This window comes from Buteo buteo, chromosome 6, assembly GCF_964188355.1.
Source record: "Buteo buteo chromosome 6, bButBut1.hap1.1, whole genome shotgun sequence".
Taxonomy (NCBI): domain Eukaryota; kingdom Metazoa; phylum Chordata; class Aves; order Accipitriformes; family Accipitridae; genus Buteo; species Buteo buteo.
In genome coordinates this window covers 36,008,407-36,029,445 of record NC_134176.1, presented here as the reverse complement: position 1 = coordinate 36,029,445, position 21,039 = coordinate 36,008,407, and the positions used below count along the sequence as shown (strand labels likewise).

The window sequence follows — 21,039 nt, the reverse complement described above, 5'->3', positions numbered from 1 at the left end:
AAAAACTCTTCACAGCATCATGTGTGCTTCTCAGCACACAGGGTGAAGGGAAAGATGAAAGGGTTTTATGCTTCATTTGACTGTTCATTGTGCTTCAACAATGAAGAACACACCATAGGTTGAAAAGTACTCATCTGTATTAGAAATTCATATTAAAAAGAGATAACATGAATGATGCAAAGAAAGGTGACCTATGGTTCACTAGAGACAAAGAAAGCTTTGAATAAATTAAATACGTAAAAGAAACAAGGATTATTCAAAAGCTTTGTCACATCTCACATCTTTAGTAAAGATAATTTTAATTTTGGAAAAAGGTAGGATTTAAACTCTATATCTTACTTAAACTTATTGGTTCTAACACAATCTTCTATTCATCTACAGACCGGGTATAGGTTATAGCACATTTCTCCCGTATATTTTTCTTGCCTATCATAAGACAAATACATGTTTCTGATGACTCTACTTAGGCATTGCTTTTACAACATCTGCTTCAATGTATTAGCAAAAAAATCAGAATGCAGAAAGATAGCAGAGGCGGAATGTACATCTAATATAATTACAAGAGGTAACTTTACTACATTTTCACATTAAGCAACATGGGGGAGTGCCAAAGGGAATTTCAGCTGCTCTGGTCAAATACTGCCACTTTAACTCAGAGAAAATTCATAGTAGGTGGAACCTGGGCCTTCACTTTGTGACGCCACTGCTATGATCAATGGAAAGAATGCTTGGAGCCTGATCATCTCTAAATCTAAAACAAAGACACATCATGCACTTTGACCTGTACCTTTACTTGCATGGCCTGTATGAAAGAAAAATAAAGGGAAACAAACATAAGTAAAAGAGATGAAAAGATGATAATTTTACAAGTTAGTAATAAACTTACTCAGCTTTATCAGGACAATAGAAATATTATAAGTTTGTAGCTAAAACAATAGACTGTAAGTGTATAATCAAATGAGACCGTAGTGAAATAATTGTTATTCAACTTATTCCTTATTAAATGATTGAACTTCTGAATTTATCTGTTGCTATTCAGCACTACCATTTGTTGGTTCAGCACATAAGGGAGTACACCTAGTAAGCAAGCACATCAATATACTAAATTACTGCATCTTTTCCCAATATTGTTAAAAGGAGGAAGGTGTCTGGAACTCTGGATAGTCCAATAATGAAAAATAGTCACATTTTTACCAAAATAGCTCTTTCTATCCCTTTTCTCAATCAAAATATGATTGAGAAAAATTATGTTTAGAAATGGAAGTCAAACTATCACTGTGAAGATGCAGCATTTCATTTATAGATGTATTTTCCCATTGTATAGCTTGCTACTGTTTTGAAGACAGCCTGAGAGAAAACTTGACTTAAGCTCATATCTCTCAGCAGAGAATAGAGAACACTATTATAAACTCAACTGTAACTCTCGTACATACACAGGTTTTTTTCCTGTTTATTATGTTAGTACCATAAATACACTTAAATAAAAGTGTATTCCATAGTCAACACTATATTCTCATTGTGTGAGGCAATCTTAAGAAGATAACAACAAAACCATGTAGTTCTAGAAAATGGCAAAAAAATTCAACTGTTACTTAAAAGAATCCTTGACCAGGCATGGGAAAATACTATAGAAAACTGTTGGTTAAAAACAAACAGAAAAAACCATAAATACAAACAAGCACTCCCTTCTGTGATAGCTCTAACAGTAACTTTGTTTTCTTATGATACTTGAATTAGCTTCCAAATGTTGAAGCCAAGCTATTATTGAAATCTCTTTTTATATCCTACTATATTGATATCACACAGTGAAGAAAACCAGCTACAAGCCAAGAAAGACTGAAAGACTAATCATCAAATTAAATGTTAGGCATCTTAGAATCTTCAATACCTTATTCATACAAATAGCAAATTTTAATTGAAAATTTCAATTGCGTGAAATACGTAGATGCTATGCAATCATGGCTCAGCAGATATACACTGAAGGTAAGTAAAGACAAGATGTTAATTATATTTCATTCATTAGAGATCACCTCAAAAGTAATCCACTCATGATTTACCATAATATATCTAAAGGAAATGTATTCTGTGCAATTGAAATAGTCTCATAGAAGAGATCTAAAATTCTTGCAGAAAATACTAACATGAAATCCTCTAGTTATTGTAAATTTGCAAATAATATGTATTACAAATTACAAATGGGCACAAACCACAAAGTTGTTTTGTAATACAAACTTGGATTTTATGACTGCCTCAAACTTCTATAACAGGTCTATCCAAATGCTTTTGAAAAATAGATACAAAAAAAAATTAATTATGAGGGCCAGTCAAATATCAGTTCAGTAGGATATGCAAGTGTTTAGCAACTGAGTTTATATATCTAGCCAAACATTTATTTAGATTCTAAAACTTACGCAGAAAAATTGCCCACATATGTATTACACATTTGTTAGGTACACGTGAATATATACGTTTAATCTTTTACAACAATTAACCGTAAAACACAATAGGACATCATTGCATCTTAATCAATGCCATTTTATCAACAAACCTATGAAGGGTTCAAAAATAACAGATTAGTGGAGTTGAATGTGTTTAAATTCTCCATTTCAACACTGCTATCACAAATCTGTTATTTCAATGCAATCTAAGTTACCAGTCTCTCTCAGACTGAAAGTTCTCTAACTTACCATTCCCCTCCGAGCAATCTGCTGCCATTTTTTTAGAAAAGAAAAATTAAAAAACTTGCTCAGCTGTTACAACATTTATTTGAGAAAATATTAACAAAGTTAATATTATATAACCAAAATACAATGGGTACTTAATCAATTTATTGATTGTTATGATGAATCATTTGTTACCACTGCTATTAGCTACCGATAAATAATGTAATCCTAATCCTTCATCCTCTGCATATTTTTTTTCTGCATATGGCATGTAAAGATATAGAACCTTCCATACATGATATATCGCACCTTACACACTAGTACTATCACAGTAGCTTGTATATTAGGAAAATTACTAAGTCTCTGTTGTAAGACAGGCAGTTGTCTAAAGCAGTCTGAGATCAGCATAGGGCCTTACTCCTTTAAGAGACCCCAAACTGTTCTGTCTTGGGCCAACTGTTAAAAGGCAATGTTCATACTCACAGTTACCTATACATTCTCATGCTTGATAAATACTGGATGTGATTGCTTCCACTAAAAATATGTGAATAAAGAGGAATTGGTGATAAAGAGGAAAGTGCTAATTATTCTGTTAGCATACTACTTCCTGAGCTGAATGTTAATATTAAAGCAAGAAATTATAAAAATGATGTTCCCTAATGTAATGTCCACTACTGATTATTCTCTGAGGATATAAATAAGTATCAAACCTTGTAAGAAACCCTGAAATTCAGTTACTTAGAGAATTTCTTGTTTATTCTAAAACTATGCAATCTTAAAAAAAAATTATTCAGATCTAAATGTATGCTTTAATGAATGCATTGGTTTTAGAGCACTTACATTATATATTAGGTATTATGAAATGTTATCAATTTCCTGCTTAGAAACCATTTATAGAGAAACAATACAACACTTCTAAAAGATGCCTCATGTATTGTATCATGGTATTTAAGTCATCATGAAACAAATGCCTATGTAAATGATCAGCTGTTCTGCAATCACTCCTGCAGTTACAGTATCATATTAATAAAAAATTCAGTCATGAACAATACAATCTTTTACTTCTTCCTATATTAACAATACCAATGTGCAGTGTCCTTGAATGCTATGATTTGATATTAATATGCTTACAAAAAATTATATGCATATAAAATTTTATAATCTCCCTGTACTGTACACCCACATGAAGAAAAGTGCATTTACATATGCATCTACATCTCTGTTATGTATTAATATATTTATACAAGTATTTATAGTAATATATCTGTATGTTTAAATAACAGGCATTTGAAAACGTAATCCTAAAACCAAACTCTCTTAAATTTGGGTCATATAGATTCTTGATGTTAAATTCCTGTGATTTTATCCAAATGGGACCAGTATGATGGATACCTTTTCTTTATTTTGTAAAGATTTGTTTTGTCATTCCTGCTATGCAAGATTGACTAAAATATGACACTAGGAGTTTACATCATATTATCCTATTACCAATACTGCAGACACAATTCAGATTAAATGTGAATCGCCTGATTCTAATCTATCATGGTTTAAAAAAAAGTACACCTAACTCTTGGCTCCTCAGGCCAATTCTAACATATAAATGTTGAAGTATACATATTAAATGTATGTGTAGTGATTGCCATATGATAAAAGTACAGAGCTACGTGTTAGACCATTATTTCAATTGATCGTTAAGTAGCCTCGACTGTGCCCACTACTCATTTTGCTAATGAGGATAATACAAACATTTCAATTCTATCACACAATTTCAAGGAGCTGCATCTTGAAAACAATGAAACACATTAAAAATTTATTTTTCTCCAAATATTGAATTCTCAATATAGTTTGAATTGCTGTTCAGTACCAGTCATGAACTAATGACAAGCAGAAAATCTGTGATTTTTGCTTGTAAACTTTCCAGTATCAGGGTTTGGCTTAACCAAGTTTCAGAACTTAAAAAAAATATAATAGAAAAGAAGCAAATGTTTTTTAAGAGAATTAAGAAATGTAATGGCACATTTTATCTGACTCTCTATTGTCTAAAGTTGGAGTTACAGTAGCTAGGTTACAGGCAATCAAAATATAGTGAAATACAAAACAATAAACCCCACCACTTCTCTGGAACGCTTTCGAAACAAGATTACTCCAAACACATTACAAATATGAATAAAACAAAGGGTTCTTTGTTACATTTACCAACACTAATTTGGAATTAGACTTCAACTGGTTTTAGCTGAGTAAGGCAATCTTCCTCAGCTAATGTCAAAGCAGCATTTTTTACCTTGACAACACGCATTTTCTCTATTACACAGGTAACAAATGTACTTTACAGCCATCATGTCGGCATCTTGTCATATTGAAAATGAGCAAAAAAAGAAAGAGTGTGGTCATTAATAAGAAATGAGAAAAACTGTGCACATATGGCACACTATATGTGTGAATAAAGAGGTATATGCAAAGACAGCATTCCTCCACCAAAGTTGACAGAACAATACTGATTGACGTTCACAAGAAAAAGATACGGCCACCAATGTTTCTTCACTTGCTTTTATAAAACACTCTACCTGTTTTTTTTTTTCTGAAAGGTCAATAACCTATATTACAGCCCATATTCTCCTATATGTCTAACTTTTTCAAATCAAGACCTTTATTTTAATCTTGTGTCTTTGACTACTTAGCAGACATTTAATAACTCTAAGGTACATAGCCTATATTTTGCATAGTAGTTGTCATGTCTATCATCAAGAAGCAAAATCCTTTTTTTGTTTCTTCTACCAGCACAGCAGCTGCAGTCTGAGTAGATTTTCAGAGCCTTCTTACGTGCTAAACACATGCTGAAAATTTAACCGATTTTTATTTTTATTACTTACTTTAGACATCTTGCTTTTGGTGTCTCCTGTTAAAAATGCCAAATTGTTGATTTCATTCTGAATCACAAAATTTTGTTCTTCTCTTTTGAAATTCTAAAGATGAAAAAAAAATAAAAATCACCAGAAGTTTAATTCATTTGCATGTACCATGTTTATATTTAAAGATAGTATGAAATGGAAGAAAAAGTATACATCTTATCTTACATGTGATTTACACCACAGGATAAAAACTTCAGCTACCATTCGAAATAGTTCATCAGAATCTGCATCTGGTTTCTTTAGCCAGTTGGCTCTAATTACAAAAACAAGAGAAATTTGAAATAAGACATTTAAAATATGACAACTGAATATAACAATCTCTTTTTAATAGATCATCAAAGTGTAGGCACAGAATAATCCTTCAGTAAATAGTTGAGGAGAAAAACTTCTGGTAATTCCAAAAGCAAAACAAAGTTGTCCAAAGACTTTTTATTTCCGTCTTAAAAAAACAACACAAAAGGTCAACATCTTTGTGATATTATCTACAAATAGAATGATTCAATTAAAGCAAAATAGTTTTTCACTCCTTCATTAATAGTTAAGGTTTTTAGCCATTTTTTAGTTTTTGAAAGGCATATTAATTTGTAATGTCATTGGGCTGTCGTAGCATATATAACAAGTCTGGTTAGGATATGTGTTCTCAATGATAACAGTGCAGTTACAATACAACCAAATAAGCCAAATGCGTGTGAGAAAAAGGTGTGAATTCAAGGAACATCATTCTGTAAGTTAAGAATCTTAAAATACTCAGGATCTGATTATCAGCATAACATTAAATGCATTGTGTTCTTTCCAATTATCTGATCACGGACTCCAGTATGTTACCTAATAAATACAAGTTTAAATTAGTAGGGTTTTTTTACCTGTTGTTGTCTACATAACGTATCAACATTGGATAGAAGGCATAAAGGTCTCTACAAAGAACAGCAAACTCATCGAGAATGAGTAGCTCAGCTTCCTGGGTGTCAGTTTTACTATCTGCTCTCAGTTGCTCCTCTTCCATCACAATCTTTATAGCTTTCTTCTTCAATTTCTCCAGTGTTGGAATAAAGTGAGTTTTGAGCAGATCAGGCCTGGCTTTGCTGATGATGGGTTGAGCATAAACTATACATGAAAATATAGATAATGCTATGATTAATGCACAATTGATGTTTTTCATCATATTAATATGAACTCTGCAGTTCTAGAAAACATGAAGGTCATAGTACTTCACATATTTCTGAAGTATTATAAAATTATTAATAAAACTATGAATATAGATTTGTAACAACTGTGTGCATCGAGAGATTAAAAGCTAGTTACTGGGAATCCAGATTATAAGTATTTCAGTCTTACGTCAATTAAACTGACATGGTTTTGGCAAGTCACATGTCTCTAACTTAGAACCTAAACAAAGTAGAGATTGAGAGACAAAGTCCTAACAAAAGTACTGTTGGGTTTTTTTTTTTTGTGTATGTTTTTTCTGTATACAATGTCAGCACATAGTCAGAAGACAATATTCTGGAAGAATTCCTTCACCTCTTTTGCCTCGGGCAAGCTAAAAGGCAGAGAATGCATGACTAAGACCATAGAACTATTTTGTACAAGCATTAGTAATAAAATGTAGACCACGAGTCAAAAATCCTTGCAAGAACCACACTAGTACATTATCTCCTTACGTAGATAAGCAGCCACTACAAAATTGCAAGCAGCGTTCTCTACAATTAAGCAGCAAACTTCTTACTAAATTCTAATGGAATCTTTATTATTATTAAAGACCTTCCAGTATTTAAAATAATACTGAAAACTCAGTACCAATGGGGCATTAAAATTTAGCAGGAAATTATTACCTTTACATGGGTTTTCTTGAACCATCTTATTGCATATTATACTCTTACACTGTTTAAGATTAATTATAAAATTTGGATATAGTAAATTTCTTCAGGTAGCTAGCTACTAAATGTTACAGGACATTTTGAGAAATCATTCTGCTCATTTAATAGCTGGCACAGTTACTCAGGCAAAGCAACTAATTCTGAACTTGGTTATTCCTGGGATTATTTCATCATATACACTTTCTTTCCCTTTTGTCCTGATATTTCATGAACAGTATTCACAGGACTTGCACCCTCTACTCTAATATTCAGTTCTTAGGTGTCTTGAAAACTCAATGGAACTCACAACTCCAAATTAAATGCTAAGGCATTTATGCATTACAGTGCATAAAGGTAAGATTTTTCACAATCCATTATGTTGTATAGAAAGCTCTCTGCTTATAGTCATGCTACAATGCATGCATAAAAATAATAAAAAAAGCTTTCTCTTATTGTTATTTATCTACTCTTTATCTTTCTTTCCTACTGTTTTTAATTACAAATTATTATTATTGTTATTATATCACTGGGTAATGTGGTAGAGCATAGCAAAGTAATTAAATATTATTAGGTACAATTACCCTTTAAAAATATTTACCTGCAATTCTTTTCATCCAAGATGCTTCATCTATTCCCAGATTGTTGTTAATGATTTTCAGAATGTTTCCAAGAATGATGCTCAGATGCTCAGATGTTATCATTGTACAGCAAGGCCCAGCACTTTGAGGAAGACTCTCAGACCCTCTTTCCCACCAGTAGGACAAATAGTTGCACAGCATGGGTAAGATAACCTCAATCACATGAGGCATTTCGGTATACCTTGCTCCAGACTCTGCTAAATCATTAATTTCCTTTATTAGTCCATCCAACTGAGGGATCTCTGGACACATCTCTTCTACTGTATCAGGCATACCTAAAACTGCAAGCAAGGGTAGAAAAGCAAAAGATTAATTAACAAAATAAAAGAGAACATCTGCGTTCATTTATGTTTAAACTCTAAATACAAATAACATTGTCACTCAGGTTTTTTTCTGTCACCATCTTGGGCATACATAACTATAGTAAGAATTTGGGGTATACATGGGTCTCTCATCTCATAAATTATGTCTTTCTGATGATGTGCATATAGCACTGATGTAGACAATAGCTGCCATAAAGCTATGGCTTTACCATAAGGTGTCCTGCCATTATCTGCTGAGCAGACCAGCTATGTAGAAGTGCAGAAACGAGAGCTTATGTCAACACCGGATAAACTCTGGCCACTGTTTCCATAATCATTCACAACTTTCACATCAATTTGCAAAAGATCAAATCCACCTCAGGGAAAAGGAAACAAACAGCTCAAAATTATGGGTAAGATTAAAATTAAATTGTATCTAGTTCACAACTCTGCACATCTATCTCCCAACAAAAATGCCAAGAAAGAAATCCAGTTGTCAGATACTTGTATTAGAAACTGAAGGGTGCTTATTCAGCAATTAACAACCTATCATAATCTAATGCCAGTCACTCTAGCAAAATTCTTCTTCCACCAGTGCTGCCTCTGTAAAGTAGAGCTGACAAAGGAAGGTCTAGCATGAGCTTTTCCATAACTTCTTTTATATTGAAAAACTTAGGAAGCATATGAATCAATCTGCCTACTTTTTTGTTTTGTTTAAAACAACAATGATTTTGGTAGGTAATGACTCTTACATGGATCAATGAGGAAAATACTGAAATACTTTAAGATATAAGAGTCCATCATGAGTAAGTCAGGAGAGAAGCAAGCAAAGAAAATCTATGTAGAAGGACTCATGCTCCTTTGATTAAGGTTTCATGGAATCAAAGTTGGTTTTTGTCAGGAGTTCCCTATACCAAACTGCATTGGAGTACTGGTAAGACAACAAAAAATATAGATAATATTCCTGTTCACATAAATAAGATATTACACCTCTTGTATGTTGCTAGTAAGAACACAACTGTACAATTTGCTAAAAATTTTTGTAACGTAGATACCATCTTCTACTAAGCTTCAAGTATTACAGCATGCAGCTTCAGAAAAGAACTCTAACATCATGTTCAGAAAAATATCCAAATATGCTAGGAGAAAGGGAACAATGTTAATACAGTCTCAACAAAGCAGAGCAAGGCTACAATGACCAGTAATGAAAAAGCAATAGTAGAAGTTCTCTACTGAGGTATATACTTGGGTTTTTTCATGATTACGATTTCTTTCTATTACTATTAGTTGGAGCACAGCAAACACCTTTTTTTTTTTTTTTTTTTTCCCCAGAGGAACAGTACTTACTTGCTCTTTCTCTTGCACTTTTTGTGTTGAAGACAGACAATGGGTTGTAATGGTTGAGAGAAGGTTCAAGGAATGCTACTGGAATGGCTGCTGCAAGAGATGCTAAGCACTCACCAAGTGCGGGACGCTGCCTGTATATGAGACACACTAAAAGTTACCTGGGAGGAAAAGTCTTTCACTAGGCTTTCAATGTCTAACATGTGCTATAAAGCAGCATTAACATTTATTGCTGATTTAGTTGATCTTTTTAATACATTAGGAACTATGTACAATTTTGAAAAATTGTATTTCTCACATGAACAAAATTACTAGAAATTACAGTGGTATAAGAAACACATCTTTTTTAAAAAAAAAAAAACCAACCTCCACCAAGTATTGTATATTAAAGGTATACTGCTCCACAGTGCAACTACAAACTATAGAAAACATGTCTATAATATACATAAAGAATAGATTAGTAATTGCATATTCTTACCGTACCTTCGGTTTGCTTAAACAAGGAGCAAATGCATATATTCAATAGGAATTTGTTTTGGCAGTCATACCCTTTTTCAAGATTTCACTTCTTTTCTATAGATATATACTTTTTTTTCTTTTGCTTCACACATTACACCATTTACATAGTCAAATGATGAGAAACACTACTGCTACTTATCGAAGACTGATTTCATGACTTTATGGCATTCTGTGTGGCGTGTTCTTAAAGGGGCAATTCTGCATTCTCACACACAACCTTCCTATGTTCCTACTATTTGTCTGTTCTGTGCTAGCACTAACACTCAAACAGTATCTTGGTAAGCTCTATGAAGGAACTGGTCCAGCTAAAAATAAACCTCACCATAAAACCAAAACTAACCAAGCCAAACCAACAGCAACAGAACACACTCATCAACTGGCTGCATAAACACTATTTACCAGAAAAAAAGAAAGGGGTGGAAATGTACAGACAAATGTGCAAGAGATGCTGAGACAGTCCTTTTCAGCATAAGACCAGACTCACATTGGCTTAATACTAAAGCTAAGGTAATCTTTTGAAGTTCTGAAGCACTATTTGTACCAGATGCCTTACAGATTTTGTTATGCTTGACATACAGATTGGATAAAGATAGCACACACCTTTAATCTTTTGAAGCTCCATGGTTTTTTTGGAATAGACATGGACCTGTTTGGAGCGGGTCCAGAGAAGGCCACAAAAATGATCAGAGGGCTGGAACACCCCTCCTATGAAGACAGGCTGAGACAGTTGGGTGTTGTTCAGCCTGGAGAAGAGAAGCTCCAGGAAGACCTTCCTGCAGCCTTTCAGTAAGTAAAGGGGGCTTATAAGAAACATGGGGGCTTATACGAAAGATGGTGACAAACATCCCAGGGCCTGTTGCAATAGGACAAGGGGTAATGGTTTTAAACTAAAAGAGGGTAGATTTAGACTAGATATAAGGAAAAATTTTTTTATGATGAGGGTGGTGAAACACTGGAACAGGTTGCCCAGAGAGGTGGTAGATGCCCCATCCCTGGAAACATTCAAGGTCAGGTTGGACGGGGCTCTGAGCAACCTGATTTAGTTGAAGATGTCCTGGCTCATTGCAGGGGGGTTGGACTAGACGACCTTTAAAGGTGCCTTCCAACCCAAACTATTCTATGATGCTACGATTGTTCAACTTCCAGGAATAACAACAATCCTAAAAAGACTCCTTTGTGTCAACAAAGCCTTCCTAATTGTATGACCTGAAGTCAAAGATCATGACCCATCTACTACTTCATCTTCAACTGCCTATGTCAATTTTTATTTCACAACCATGCTGGAAGGTAAAGAGATATGCAACTATACGCCCCCCAACTTGTTTTGTTGCAGGAGAAGTAAAAGAAACTGGCAAAAGCAATGGCCTTACAGAATTGAAAAACACTACAAAAAAGGATTTTTATTCTCTTAGGTATTTCATGTAACATGATTCACATAATATTAGTCTATTTCAAGGCTGAATGCTCATTCATTCTCTGCTCCACCTATAGATCTATGTAATTTCCCTTACCTTCTGACCATCCATATAGTGTACATTTTGCAACAAAATACATGATGCATTAGTATCACAGATAGCAACCACAGAACATTTCATTAAAAAGCAAATTTTTGATAATGTTAGAATTCCTACTTTATTTATAGCACAGCATGTTCTCTTCCCATTTAAATTGTAATGAAAGATGCAATATTATACATATCGGAGATTTATTAAATTTTCCTAAAAAGGAAAACTTCATTACTTCTTTGCCTTCTGCTGGATCAAGAAGGAAAAACTTGGTGTGTGTGTATATATATATGTACACAAACACATATTAAAAAGTAATTTGAAAAGACTAACCTCAAATGCACTGAGGCTATCTAATCACATGCGTGACAATGTCATAATGCATACCCATCTTCCCATATGAAAGGAGGATACCAAGAAGCCAAAAGAAGAAAAAGTGAACAATTATACAAGGCTAAGAAATTACTCAAAATGCACAGATATTTTCTGTCATATGGAAGTCCTAAATATGAGAAACCAAGGGAAAGCCTGTAATTTTGCAGGACAGAAATTAAAAATTTAATAAAGAAATTTTTAATAAAGAAATTAAAAAGATAAAAAATTTCAGAGCAGATAGTCGCTGACATAAAAAGCAAATAAAGTAAAACAAATCACTCGGGGAACTGAGTGGTTCAATAGAATTAACGGAGTAAAGGTACTTAAAGAAAAGCCAAATTAACCCTTTAGACAAAATACGCTAGAAAGACCACTAACTAGAAACATTCACTCCAAAGAATGAGGAAGAACTGTCAGAGGCTGATGTACAAATCTTGGAGGAAGTGGAAAATACTTGAAATGTAATCAAATCAAACTAGACTTTGAAAAACCAAAGAAAGATAAAAGACCACCAACTGATGATAGTAATGAAGAAACATTTCCTATTATACCAGTCATAATAGACTTTCTCGCATCTTTGGCACCCTTCATTTTGAGAAGCCTCAAATAGGTCAAGTTGAAGCCTTAAACTGAACAGTCTGGATATGTATATGTGACTAAATAGAGCAGTTAATTTTGTCATATTTAACTACGTACATTAAAAAAGTGCTATGCTTTCTTAACTTATGCAAAGTTTTTACTTCTTATTATTAATACAGATATTTCATAATTTGTGCTAAAAATCCTTTGGAAATGTGTTTCTATAAGCTAACCAGGAAAAGACCAAGACACCATAAAGGGACATACAAATTTTGGGTACTGGGTATGAAAAGGGAGTTTTCAACCCCAGTTTCAAGACCTAAATTTCTGATGCAGTGAATGAAAAGAAATCGGTACTTGGGTACAGCATTCATAGAATGCCTATAGCAATAATACTATACTTGCCAGTAGAGCACTAGGGCTTAAAGTAGTCAAGGACTACTGCATTTTGCATCCAGTCCTCAACATTTATGAACCACGGAGACATTTAGAGAAGAAAGGTCCACAGACAAATCAGATACATCTCCAGCATCTAAACAAGCTAAATGCTCTTTATACAAAGGATAAAAGCCTTGACAATGGAAGTTTGTCACAAGAAGGCAGCAGCAGCAATCCAAATTAGTCCTGACCCCAGCAGCCAGGAGTCTTGTAGAATCAGCAATGAAAAGTGATATTCACCTACGAAAAAGAAACTATGACTCATCCTGCAATGGAAGGCAAAACTTCTTAATGTCCCTGCCAAAATTCACTAGGAGAAAAACTGCACTTTGATCCTAAATGTGAGCATTGTTAACTTGAATAACTGTTAAAGTCAGCTCAATCATGCACTTCTACATTTTGCTGAAACATTGATCAGTATGTTTGAAATCCTACCTCCCACCTAGACACTGGTTTCTGCCTACAGCCTTAATTTAAGAACTTGAGTGAGTCTTGTGAAAACCAAACTAAATTAAATCCACAGTTAGAAACCTCTCACACAGCCTTAGGAGAGTAATTAATTTCCTCAGATATATCTGATCTGATCACTCTTCACTTCCAAGAAGACAACTGCAGTAGGAAAAGGTGATGTTGCTAACATCAACGCCTAATGTAACTGCCCAGTGCTTATACCTCTTGCCAATCAAGTGGAGACCTCTGCTGTGAGCTCTTCTCATCGAAAGGCAACTCAAATGCAATCACCTTTTATTTCCTGTCAGAAGACCCTGACTGCTAGTTAGTGTAGGGGTAAGGCAGTTCCCATTTTGCCTGTCAGATCTGTGTCAAAAGTATTTAATATTTTCAAGCCCAGAAAGAGAAGAAAGAGTAGAGCTTTGTAATTTAGTGATGGACGTATAAACGACTGAATGTGGACATACACAAGAATGAGCTTGTGCACACAAGTACATGCATGCAAAGCGGGAGGAAAGAGAGAGTTTGTCCCCCAGACTGCTCTTGCATTTTGCATTAAAGAATTACTGAATAAACTCTGGAAGGAAGGAAGTGAAGACCAGTATTCCTCATACTAGGCAAAGCCTCTACTAACCAGACTAGAGAGTTGTATCTCCTCCAGGTTAGTGTCTCTCTCAGGCCCTCTGAATCTTAAACTTTTCATTATAAGAAAGATCATGAAAAGTGCCTAACCTAAAGCCTTCAGAAGCATAAGGAAGGGTTATGATTACCTCAGTTCCTGTCTTGTGATAGACCAACAATTAGGGTTCTCTTTTCTGAAGTAGGAGATATGGATTTGAGCCTTTTTAATGGAAGAGGATCTAAAATCCAGGGCTTAGAATAGATCATAGCAACTAGATGCTTAAAGGAATTGCAGACCCTGTTCTTTTTAAAATGCAAGTGGTAAAGTGGTTTCCTTTGTAGAGTTAAAGTCTCTCAGAATCCTCTACATATGCTCTGGATTTTATACTCGGGACAACTATATTGAGAACTCTGTATAGAATTAGGTGCAAGACAGACACAGCCTACTTGAGTACTCAGCCTACTTAACACAGCAACATGCAGTAGCCAAACTTTGGGAACCTTAATGGCAACCCGTGGAAAAATTTAGCTTTCCCTATGGGAAAAATAAACTCCCTGCAGATACTGCCATATGCAGAATGAGTTGTTTGTTTTTATTTAGTTTTGGGTTGGGTTTTTTTTTTTGGTGTGGAATTGAACTCTTAAGATATAGGAAACCACATGCCAGCTAAAGTGTATTTTAAACATGTTCACATTGTTTCAGATTCACCTCTCAAACTGCTTTATTACCTAAACAACACGCTCCTAAAGCACAGAAAATTCTACACGCTGAGTTTTTCACTCAATACCTTTCAACATAGATGTTCTTCCCAGTCCCAAGGGAATAGAGGCTACAAAGAATTCTGTAACATGAAACTTGTACATCACCCACTAGAAGAAAATAAGAAGTAGATTATCAGTATTTAATCAACTAAAGACTACTTTCCAAATATAAACATCTGTTTTATGCAATCTGATAAACGGTGTCTAAAACTTTTAGCACATGTATCACTGAACATTCTAGGCTGTCAATACTCCACACGAGTTATTTATCTTCAATTTCTCTGATACCTGGTCTGTCACCTACATTCATTCGAAAACGTAAAAGATCATCAGACATTCCAAGAGGCCACAGATACTTGCTAATAAGATACTGCAGATTATCACACTTGCAGAGTACAATTTTAAGCTAAACCACATCAGTCTGTGTGTCTAACCTCTAGGAACATGATCTAAAGACTCCCCATCTTTTTAAAGAAAGTCTTTTCATGGCTATCAATCTTTTAATTATCTTCTGCTTTGCAACTGTGATCACCCAAATATACACAAAATTTTGGAACGGCATATTGCTGAATCTCAAGGAGGCATTTCAGTAATTTTAAAACAGATGATGCCAAAAATAAGGAAAATCTTAATCAAAATAACTAAAGTGGCTTTCAAATGTAAGGAAAAACCCCACATGGAATTAATAATGAGTTGTCTCCTTTAATCTAATGAAGTAATAGTATGTAACAAAAATAAGCATAATTTAATTTTCTATAGGAAACTAGTCTCATCCACACAGTTGGTAAGAGAACACTGAAGAGGAAATCTTAATTTTTCTCTCTCAATGTTTGGAAAAATACTGTACGTGATTAACTTGAAACTTTCTGAGTGTTATTGTCAAACATACAATAGAAATAAGGTACTATGCAGCTAATTTCAGATTTAATGCTGGAAATCTTTGTGTTACTGAAAACAGAATTTCATCCTTTGAATTCATGCAATCATTACTAAAAAGTGTTTGTATTATTACAACACAATAAACTTAAAAAATAGAAGACTTACAAAGTAAATCAATTCCAAACTGATGTTGTGAAATATGTTCAAAAATTGATGTCAAGATCGGTAACAATGCTACTGTAGTATAATTGATATTCTGTGAAACACCCTTGATTTGTGTTCGTGAATGGGTAAATTTTCCAAGTTTAAGATTTTCTGAAGTTTTTTCCAGGTCTTCAGCTGCATTTTCAAAAAAGGCACGCAATCCAGCTTTAACAAGCTCAGATCCTGATTTCATAACAGTTCTGAAAAATAAGGGAAAAATATTAACTTTGCATTGATCTTTAGTAGTTGTATAGATATATATGTACACATTAATTACATTCTACCAGTCTTTGAAGATACACACATGTATCAGTGAACTTGACATTATAAACTGAAAAGGACAGTTACCTCAACATAGCAGTATAAGCAACAACTAGCTTGGAGTATTTAATACAAAATAATAACAACAAAGAACTTGCTTCCTCAGTCTTGTCTTTCCAAGTTTTTGTGATCTGCTTTCAAATAAGATAATGCCTTCTCAGCAAACATCATAGGTGGTGAGCAAGCTCCTCTGTACAGTATGTTCAAGAAAAGTAACTCTTAATCCCTACATTTTTATGGGAGCCACAGTAACTAGGTATGCAAGTCAGGATACATGCTTACCTATCTTCAAAGCACCCTAAATCTAGAAAATGCAACTGCAATACCAGCATCACAGTCCCATTCCTTAATTTTTTTGCATTCTTCTCCAATCCCTTAATGAAGCCTTCCAGTGTTGTTATTCACAATGAGTTCATTGTCAGGCTGCTGTATAACATAACCAGCCCAGAAAACAGCTCAAATTAGAAAACTATCCTGGTCTGTGTTTTAATCTACATAAACATTTCAACTGTAAACAGTGAAAGTTAGCAAATGTAACTATGCCCATATGTTAATACATTCTGCATCCCTCTAATGCCAAATTTTCCAATATGCGCTGAACTGTCTCCATATCTACAGGTATCAATGCTTGCAGTTCCAAAGTTTGTGTCATTTATATCTCCCAATAAAGTCTTCAAATACCCTTGGAAAGGGTGACAAAAGTTTTCAATGTTTTAATGACAGGCATTGAACAGAAAAATGTAGATTAAACCCTTCAGATGAAATCTGCTAATATGGAAGTCAATACCTGAGTTACTGATACTGCTAATATCATTAATTACAAATAAGGAATAAAAAAAAATACAGAAACAATCCAACTGCTCCTGAAAAGCTCTGAGACACCTATGTAGTTTGTAGTTGGTACAAATGTTGCAAACTTACCGTGTGTCAAGAGACTGAGCTAAGATGTGCAGGCAGTTCACCATTGTAGCTGAATCGCTACCTGGTTAGAAAGAGATACTATGAGAGTACAATAGTACAGAAAATGTAGGATAATCTAATAATCCAAAATGTAATTATTGGCGATGCACAGGTTAAACAAGACATGACATAAGTCTTCCACCTTAGGTCACTTGAGGGAGGGTTACATCTGGTTCTAGAACTAACTTTCAATTTAAATCTATTTCCATACAAGAACTAAAAAGAATAACTAGCGTTTACTTATGGTTCGTTTTCAACAATTGACCCTGCAATATTCTGAACTTTGCATCTTGTAGTACCCTACATTTCTTTTATAGTTTTCTTACCAACACCTTTGAAAAAGGTATGTTATTTCTCCTTACATCCCCCTAGCGTATTGAGAAATTAATCTATTGGATTCAACAGTTGGATGACAGAAATCAAAACAATTAGTGTCTGATGACTTTTGAAAAGCTAAAAGTAACTGCAAAAACATGAGATTTTTTTAAAGGAGTCTGAAAATCCTAGAAGCTGCTTTTTCTTCCTGCTCCAACACTTTACATAATCTATTAACTGTTAGCTTCAGAGCTGTGTTCAATGCACTCACTAGTCATACTGGAAGTTTATGCATAATTTTATAGATATTTGCCTATAGCTTTTGAAAAGCTTCAGGTAAGACAGAAGCAATAGTTATACATTCTTTGTATTTTTAACTTTATCAAGATCTTCCTTAATAACTTACCAAAAAGTGAGATCCTATGTCTAACAAGAGCAGCTAGTTTGCAGAACAGGCTAAAGTAGAAAAGAACAGAAAGAGCAAGACAAGACAAAGATTAAAGATTTATTTAGAATACGAGGTAAAGAATAGCGGGAATATGGAAGAGAAAACACAACACAGTTCCTGGAAAGTGTATTTTGAATCATACAGGATGACAACAGTCAGGCAAATAACTGCATTAAGCAGAATAACTTTTTGAAGCTTCTGAATTCTCTCATTTTCTAAGCTCCAATACTTCAGAGATGACTTGAAATGTGAAACTTTCTTTTGATTACAGTGGTTTCCAACAATTGCTTATTACATGGTTGAGTCATTCTTTATGGCTATATTTCTGAATAAAAATTTTTTTTGGTAAGAACAAGAAAAACTGAGTAACATTTTAGTGTTTTACTTGGCATTCTGCAGGAAACAAATGTTACAAATCTTCATACCATTTAAAACAATTTGCGAAGATATCCCTTGTAAATAAATAAATAAATCTGCATTTAGCCACTGCTGATGATAAGATGAATCCTGACATATATACAGACTAGAATTGCTTCTGGCAAGCATGTCAGAAACTTGCATATCTAACATATCTGTCAAAATAATAGCATAATTAAGAGAAAGGAAAAATCACAAACTCTCTAAAGATTAAAGTGGCTCCTTTAACTTTTAAAAACAAAGACAGCTAGGCAGACTTGTTTATAATCTGTGGAATACTGGACAAATGGAGTTAGGACATAACAAAATGAAGCACATATACCTTAGGAATTGGTATGGTCTCTTACTAACAACAGATCGTCATTGCTATCTTCACAATAGTAAGGAAATACCATACTTCCTATAAGATGAAAATAACTGATCATCACTTTTTTCAATGAAGAATGGACAAAGAATTGTAAGATATTTCTGAATTTATAATAGCAGATATGCAGGCTAGACATCTACTTCCTTCATATGTCTTTGTAAAGGCGTTTTGTACAACTCCAGTAAGCATCTTTCTAGCTTTATTAAGCTGACCTGACTGATTTTAGGGAAGTAATAAGAATATTCAAAGCAGCAGCATGAAATTGAAATGAAATTTCAATCCTCCTGAACCTGAGCTCAATTTCCCAGCAACTGGAGGACTATTTTGCACATTTATCTAGAATTTTTCTAATATACACAAAAACATATTTTATATAATATATCATAATATATCTGAGCATATAAACCTCAGTAAAGCAGAATCTTAGGGATTTAACATTCACGCTTATGGGCAACTGCTATGTAAGGATTACCACCCACCTGGAAGATGGAAACAAAAGGGTAATCCTAATTTAGAGAAATGCAAAAATGCGTTGGAAGATAAGCTGAAGAATGGAATCTAGGAAGTTCAGTGCTAGGCCTGATCTTATGTAACAATGAGGAAGTAACTTTACTTTCAAATTTTGTATCTACTCTTCTGTTGGAAATAATAGTTGACTGGTCAACATAGTGAAGGAAAGCAAAAGAAATTTGAGAAACTGATAGTTAAGTAAGAAAGCATGAAAGTAAAACACAGTTTGAAAGACTATGATACAAAATTTCCCAAAGAAAATAAGTTGCAGCACACCTTTAAGGGGGAGAAAAAAATTGGCAACAAAAATATTAGATGACAGTCATAGTTAAAAACAAATTAAATATTAATTTTAAAATGTTAATGGCAGAAAAATGAAATTCATATTTTTGTAAAGGCAACACATTATAAATTAAAAGGCAACTGTTTCTTTTTAATTGAGTTTTCTAGAATAACTTTGAGTCAAATGGCTGATTCCAACCAAATCTGAAACAGTACAGATGTCTAAAAATTATTAAATTCCAGCAATTTTTGTGCGGGGGCAGAAGTAATTTTGTAGAGAAGGGAGAATCCGTAATTACCCCTAAAAAGCTGCATCATGGTATTTTCACATTTTTTGATATCTGAAAATTTAAATGTGAGACCATTTAAATGACCCAACAGTGGGATAAGCTTCAACCAGAAACTACCATCAACAATGAAACACAAACCCACCAGAAACTAAGTTTTATTAATTTCACTGCTTGTAGAATCATTTAACGTTTTTGATGTTATCATCCATAATTATATATTGTAATACATATAATTAGTATATATACTTAATTCTTTAATTATATATTAAAGAATACTAAAATGAGGAATTCTATTCACTCACTGCCATTCTGATACAGAATAAACTATTCACTTTCTATATGAGGAAACTCAGCTTTTGAACTATCTTTCTCTTTAATCTAAGAGACCTTTAATTATCTATACAGAACCCTCCTGTGTATGTCTTAATTTTCTACTTACCTTGCTACCATTTCCTTTTCCTTATTTGATGCATATCCACTGCTACTGAGTGTTTTTGTTGGAGAAGACAGGAAGTAGAGGCAGTGATTTGTAAAGTACTGATCAACTAATGGTAAAAGAACCTAAGAAATACAGATACAAAATGTATTTTTCACAGAGCACAATGGCAAATGTAGCAACAATGCTCTGATTGCTCAAAGTTCATTCAAAGAATTTTATAAGTTCTGTAACAGTTGTATTTTCTCATTTCAGACACAAAGTCATATAAATTAAAAGCTTAAGTCTCACAATTTTACTTAAAAGTTATGCAAATAATAAACAAGAGTTACACAGATCAATCTATTTTGGATCTAATATTGCAGGCTTACTCTTCTCACATTCAACAGTGATGAATACCACTGAACTAAGAGGACCCTTCCTCTCCACTATTTACATAACTGTCCAGTACAGATATAAAGGGAGAGGGCATTTTTTTTTTAATATCCTAAATTAAATCCTAAATGTTCCTTAATTCAAATCTGATTATGGACAACATTTTTCTTATTACGTACACAAATGTGTATGACATTACTATGCATAGGAATCCTTCTTCCTGTTAATTAAATGATACTATGCACTTCAGTGACATACTTAGGCAAAAATTTTCAGA

General features: G+C 33.7%; 1 protein-coding gene across 12 annotated transcripts in view; it reads right to left on the bottom strand.

Annotated features, from left to right (window-relative positions):
• Nucleotides 1–21,039, bottom strand: part of RYR3 (ryanodine receptor 3) — a 245,176-nt gene that overhangs the window by 45,897 nt on the left and 178,240 nt on the right. For all 12 annotated transcript variants that reach the window (XM_075030407.1, XM_075030397.1, XM_075030399.1 and 9 more), the window contains 10 exons: nucleotides 20,391–20,512; nucleotides 18,044–18,093; nucleotides 17,284–17,344; nucleotides 16,003–16,241; nucleotides 14,985–15,066; nucleotides 9,713–9,843; nucleotides 8,024–8,344; nucleotides 6,436–6,676; nucleotides 5,738–5,825; nucleotides 5,534–5,626 (listed from right to left, as the gene is read on the bottom strand). In XM_075030407.1, coding sequence (XP_074886508.1) covers nucleotides 5,534–5,626; nucleotides 5,738–5,825; nucleotides 6,436–6,676; nucleotides 8,024–8,344; nucleotides 9,713–9,843; nucleotides 14,985–15,066; nucleotides 16,003–16,241; nucleotides 17,284–17,344; nucleotides 18,044–18,093; nucleotides 20,391–20,512 — 1,428 coding nt within the window. The remainder of the gene's footprint in view (nucleotides 1–5,533; nucleotides 5,627–5,737; nucleotides 5,826–6,435; nucleotides 6,677–8,023; nucleotides 8,345–9,712; nucleotides 9,844–14,984; nucleotides 15,067–16,002; nucleotides 16,242–17,283; nucleotides 17,345–18,043; nucleotides 18,094–20,390; nucleotides 20,513–21,039) is intronic.